General features: G+C 41.1%; 1 protein-coding gene across 4 annotated transcripts in view; it reads right to left on the bottom strand.

Annotated features, from left to right (window-relative positions):
- Positions 1–1373: 1373 nt before the first annotated feature.
- EXD2 (exonuclease 3'-5' domain containing 2) overlaps positions 1374–6000 on the bottom strand; it is a 59282-nt gene continuing 54655 nt past the window's right edge. For all 4 annotated transcript variants that reach the window (XM_012000885.1, XM_012000888.1, XM_012000886.1 and 1 more), the window contains one exon: positions 1374–2848. In XM_012000885.1, the coding sequence (XP_011856275.1) occupies positions 2632–2848 (217 nt within the window). In that variant the 3' untranslated portion in view covers positions 1374–2631. The remainder of the gene's footprint in view (positions 2849–6000) is intronic.

The following is a 6000-nucleotide window of genomic DNA, read 5'->3' as shown; positions in this document are numbered from 1 at the left end:
AGGTGATGTCAATTTGTACTCAACCCTGGCAATATGAGTTCCCCTCTTCACAATCCAATTCTAAGATTCTAGTTTTAAGAAATTACCAAAGATAGAGCCAAAGAGATATACACAAGAAACTTTATCACATCATCACTGATAATAAAAGTATCTGAAACAACCAAAATTTTCAACAGTATGGGGATGGATAAGGTAGAACCACTAGAAATCTATTTTCAAAGATTTTAAAACATAGGAAGTTACTCGTGATACCATGTTAATCAGAGGATAAAGTTAGGATACCAACCTGTATATATGTATGACCTTCAATTTTGTTTAAATATTATACACCTTATATGCACTTTTTAATACTGAAAGGAAATTCATAAACATATCAGCAAAGTTTAGCTCTGTTCCAGATGGAGAGAAGATGGCTAATTTTTATTCTTTGTTTAGACTCTTCTGTAATGAGCATTGTTACTTTCATATCAGAAAAATAGACATTTACCATAAAATAAGTCTACCCTCAAATCTCTCATTTACGATGACAATTGTCAGTCTTAGGAAAAGCCTGCTGAAGTTCAAAGCAGACTCAAAGAAAAAAGATTCAAATCTACACAGTAACTCTCTCCTGAAAAGGATGAGAAATCTTGTGTGACGGAGTCTGGCTTTTTCCTCTACTTTGCTGCTGGCTCTATTTTACTGCGCCTTACAGAAAGCTCCATGGGAAAACCCATTCCTTAGCACCTTAAATGACCTAAGTGTTTCTTACCTCTTAGCACAAGGATTAGAAGGAAAGAAAATGAAACCGCCCTACTCCCTTGTTTCAAAGGAAAAATTTTTCTTGCAAAGCTATCAAAATGACTTAAAATCAGGTATGCAAAATTTGAAACATAAGTCATGGGTTATGTTCAGTAACCAGTCGCTTTTTTTCGCAAGAATGAATATAAAAACAAATCTATGAGTGCCCTCTTGTGGCAACCCTGACTATTACCACAACCCAAGTACCAGCCTCTCCCCATCTATTTCCACAGCTCCACTCCTGGGCTCCGCATAACACAGCCAGGAGGCAGAGACCCCATAATAACCCACTAGAGTGAACGCACATTCCTCAAAGTGGCTGGTACTATTTGTTTTGAAGGATTTCTAGTTTAGATCCCAGAAATGCCTGCTTGAAGACAAATGGGAATGAAGGGTCAGAGGAGCAAGATGCAGGATGTGTATGTAAGTTCGTGGGCTGCCACTGATGGCCGATGGTGACTGTGTATGGTATATCCATGCACACATACCATGGCACTGCCAGGAGGCAGGGACCTGTAGGATAAATAGCCCCTTCCCTAGGAACACTTACCAGTTTTATAAAGCCGTGAAGTTTTACATTCACATCCAGTGAGCCTTGTGCTTACAAGTAGTTTTATTTATCAATTTTAAAGCAAACATCACCAGCTTGGGCACAATTCCAAAATAGAGCTCTTGTTGGATTCTGGTCATAAAATTCTTTTTTAAGCTTGTTAAGATCTTATAAAATAAGAAAGTTTTCCTAATACTTTAGAAAAAATACTAATCATTAATAAGTCAATTTTATACTCAAAGTGATGGCCTAACATTTTGAAAGATGAAACAACACTCCTCTTTTGAACATCTAATGTATTAAGTAACCTCAGTGTCCCAGGCTTCAGAGGAGACAGAGAAGTCCTCATATTGCAACCTGACCAGATGACTCTGGGAGTGAATTAAATGCTTAAAAGAGGTCAGTCTTGCAAATTCGATGAAGCACAGAATATAGGGAAATTGATACTGATTCGGATAAAAGATAACATTCCCCTCAGAAAGTGGTGAAGCTAAAAATCTTGCAGTTCTGGGGCAGGAGAAGTGCAACAAGCAGGCAACAAACAGCATGAAAGGAAAAGCTGAGTGAATTTCAAAGTTCTATTGGGAGATGGAGTTTGTGGTTCTTTCTGCCCCACCCTGGTCAAAGGCTCATTTCCAGAAAAGGATTTCTCCATAGGGTGGAAGCATGTGGCAGGAATTTGCTGTTTGGTCCTGAATGTGTAAAGGAAAGCCTTTTCAAGTATGTGAAGTAGACTGAAGTGACCCAGATGGGATGGATCTCAACTACATGAGTTACGGGAGAGCATGAAGCCAAATAAATGATAATGATGAGGTTGAACTGGGAAAATAAATTTGACTCCTTGCTCACTTCTCCAGCCTTTGGAAGAACTTTTTCTTCCCTCTTAACGGGACTGATATACTGGACAGCCCCTGTTAGAGATAAACTGAGGCACCAGACAAGGAAGAAATGCATTAAAAACATTTTTTGAAAGTCTTGACAAGTCACTTCTGGGAGAATTCTTCATTTTTCCTCTGCACAGGGACAGCAGAAGAGGGAGAGTAAAAATAAAGGCCAAGGCCTCTCTTGTCCACAAAAATAAGAGAGGATAAAAGACCCTGCCCGCTTAAAATCCAAAACCATAAACTCTCCTTCAAACAATATCTTTGCTCCAGCAGAAGCATCCTAGGATTAGTCTAGGTTAGTATTCTGATTCGTGTCACCCAGGTTTTGACAATTAATGATGTATTAAAATGGGAAGAGGCGACTCTTCAACCTTGGCTCCAGCTTCCCACCTGTCCTAACTGGGAGGAAAGCAGCTATCACGACAGCTGGATGGGAAGATCTTCCCCGAATTTCCGGAGCAGCTTCTGATGGTTGTGGTCCACTGACCACTGCTGGGGCAGGTGCTTGGGCTGCATGGAGTCCAGGAAGTGCTGACGCCAGCGGCTCTCCAGCTGCATGAGGGAGCGCAGCCCACCCTGGCTGTGATACTGCACCACCTTCAGCCCATGAGGAACATAGTTTTCATTGGAGATTCTGCCAAGACACGAAAAACAAAGGGTCTGAGGGAAACAAGCACAGGATGGCCTCACAGCTTCAAATGCTGCAGGCCAAGGGTAAATGGGGAGGTTGAAGGACTCCTAACGGGTTACTCTGGTGTTTTCCAAACATCCTCTTTCTTATCTCTGCCCTTTTTTATAGACTGAACATACAACTCACAATCCCAACAGAAGGTATTCCAGGGTTCTGAGCCCTACTGACAGGAAGGCCACTGCATAATGTTCAGCTCCCACGAGAGGGGCCCTACCATCCAGCTGATAATGGATGAAGAATGCTGGTCTTCCATTTCTTCCAGGATTACCCAGTGACCAGTTCACCCCTCTTTTAAGTTGTTCATTCTGGGACACAGTATTTATATGAGGCTGTTAAATTAGCCCACATGTTACACTTTTTCACAACACAATTTAATAACTGAATGTAAAATGCAAGGTAGCATATTTCTTTAGAGCCTTCTTTCTCACAAAAAGATGCCAAGCCACAGTGGTGAGAAGTGTTTTGGTCACAGTGAAATGCTACCATGGTTGCTCAGTTGTGCAAATGGTGCCATTAAATGAGATGAATCCCTCCCTCCTTCCTAAGCAGAGTCCTTCAAAACTGCTCCAATGCCATGTGAATGGTGCTTTCACCTCCTGTGAATAAAGATGGCCTTCCTCAAGGAAGTACCCTGCCCACACACACTCTTCTCTCCCTACATTCATACCTCACTTTCAATCCTCCCTCCCAAGACGCCCACCACCCCAGCAGTGTTGGCGTCTCTGGGTATCTGCAGACACTTTATTATTAATATTTAGCTCATGCGCTTCCCACTAACTTGTCTGTCTCCAAACAACTGTTCTTCTCAGTCACAAGTCCAGCATTCATCTATCCAATTCAGCAAGATGAATTTGTTAGAAAAGTCTGTGGCTGAAAGGGGAGGTTTAGCTGCTTTAGAAAACATTGGCGGCTGGGCATGGTGGCTCATGCCTGTAATCCCAGCACTTTGGGAGGCCAAGGTGGGAGGATCACTTGAGGCCAGAAGTTTGAGACCAGCCTGACCAACGAGGTGAAACCCTGCCTCTACTAAAACTACAAAAATTAGCCAGGTGTGGTGGCACACACCTGTAATCCCAGCTACTTGGGAGGTTGAGGCAGGAGAATCGCTGGAACCCAGGAAGTGGAGGTTGCAGTGAGCCGAGATTGTGCTACTGCACTCCAGCCTGGGCGGCAACAGAGTGAGACTGTCTCAAGAAAAAACAAAAGGAAAACAAAAGAAAACATATTTGGAAATGGGTCAAAGTAGTCAGTCTCTCTAATTTGTAATATATATGACCTTGGCAAGTTACTTAATTGTAATCTCAGGGTATCCAACAAAAAACTTACAAAACAACATCTATTCTACAACCTCACAAAATAGCTATGGGGATAAAATTTTATAATTCTTTTAAAACTTTGAAAGATTTTTAAAATTTAAGATATAATAGCAGTTAACCAGTAAGAAATCTAAATCCTGCTTTGTCGGGTTGTCATGAGAAACAATTAAGGAAATTTATGTGACGTTTATTAGCTGGTTTGCTGCAAGATTTAGTATATCTATAAATATCTGTTCAATAAATATTTGCAGTATCTGTAATGGATCAGTAGCATGAGTAAAACAAATTTTTGTTTTCTAAAAAAATTAAATATTTGCTTATAATTAGAGTTACTTTTTAATTTTTCAGTTAACAAAAACCCTATAGGCAACCAGCATCACTCTCAAGGTTTTGTGAACTTATCAGTTCCCTTATTTTTCAACTCCTAGTCCTGTTGGAAAAAGTGACAGTTGGGAGGCAGAACTGCACATGGTAGCCCAGAGTTCTTACCATCTGAGCCATGTGCCCATTCATTTCTCATTTCAGAACACTACATTGTGTCACATGAATTCAACTATGTACTCATGGAGAAGGAGGGAGAAAGCAAGGAAGGAAAAAAGAGGAAAGTAATTTACAGAGTAACAGCAATTCTGCTCAACATTCCATTCAGTGGGCCGATACCCTGGAGTGCAGGTGAGATAGGAACTATGAATTCATTAGTCACAGTTCTCACAGACCTGTATAAAGTCAGAGACACAAAACCACACATAGAATTGGCCCTCCATCTTTGTGGGTTCTGCATCTGTGGATTCAAACCTCAGATCAAAACGACTTAGGGCCACGCACAGTGGCTCATGCCTGTAATCCCAGTTCTTTGGGAGGCCAAGGCAGGTGGATTGCTTGAGGTCAGGAATCTGAGACCAGCCTGGGCAGCCTGGTGAAACCCTATCTCTACAAAAAATACAAAGATTAGCTGGGTATGGTGGTGCATGCTTGTAGTCCCAGCTACTTGGGAGGCTGAGGTGAGAGGATCACTTGAGCCTGGGAGGTGGAAGTTACAGTGAGCCAAGAGAGTGCTACTGCACTCCAGCCTGGGTGACAGAGCTATATACTATCTCAAAAAAAAAAAACAAAACAAAAAACACACACACACACACACAAAACTATTTGAAAAAAAAAAAAACTATCTGTACTATCTGTACTGAACACATACAGACTTTTTTCTCATTACTTCATAAACAATAAAATATAAAAACTATTTACATAGCATTTGCATTGTATTAGGTATTGTAAGTAATTTACAGGTGATTTAAAGTATACAGGAGGATGTGTGTAGGATATATGCAAATGCTATGCCATTGTATATCAGGCACTTAAGCATTAGTGGATTTTGGTATCCAAGGGAGGCCCTGGAACCAATCCTCCATGGATACTGAGGGGTGAATGTACTGTATCTCATGGGGAACTTCAGAACTTTGACGGTATTATTGGACTATTACTTCATCTCATGAGCTGGCATGAGGATTTACGTCTGCATAGAATGTGTAAGATGCAGCTCCACCACAACTGCACTCTCATGCTAATCACAGAAATGACTGAACTTAAGTGTATGATCTTAAAAAAGGTCAAAGATAGGGACCTCACAAAAAGCAAGTTTCCTATGGGAAGGAAATCCTCAAGTAGATTGTTCTATTCCACTTCTAAAGTATCTTAAACTACTAGACACCTACTAGGTGAAGCATGAGGCTAGGCACTGTGCCTAAGCAGCCAATGCCCCCTCCCTGGCAAGCATTCTCACTA

This window comes from Mandrillus leucophaeus, unplaced genomic scaffold (assembly GCF_000951045.1).
Source record: "Mandrillus leucophaeus isolate KB7577 unplaced genomic scaffold, Mleu.le_1.0 Scaffold641, whole genome shotgun sequence".
Lineage (NCBI taxonomy): Eukaryota > Metazoa > Chordata > Mammalia > Primates > Cercopithecidae > Mandrillus > Mandrillus leucophaeus.
Note: the sequence above shows the minus strand (reverse complement) of the source record. Positions and strands in the feature narration are given on the sequence as shown.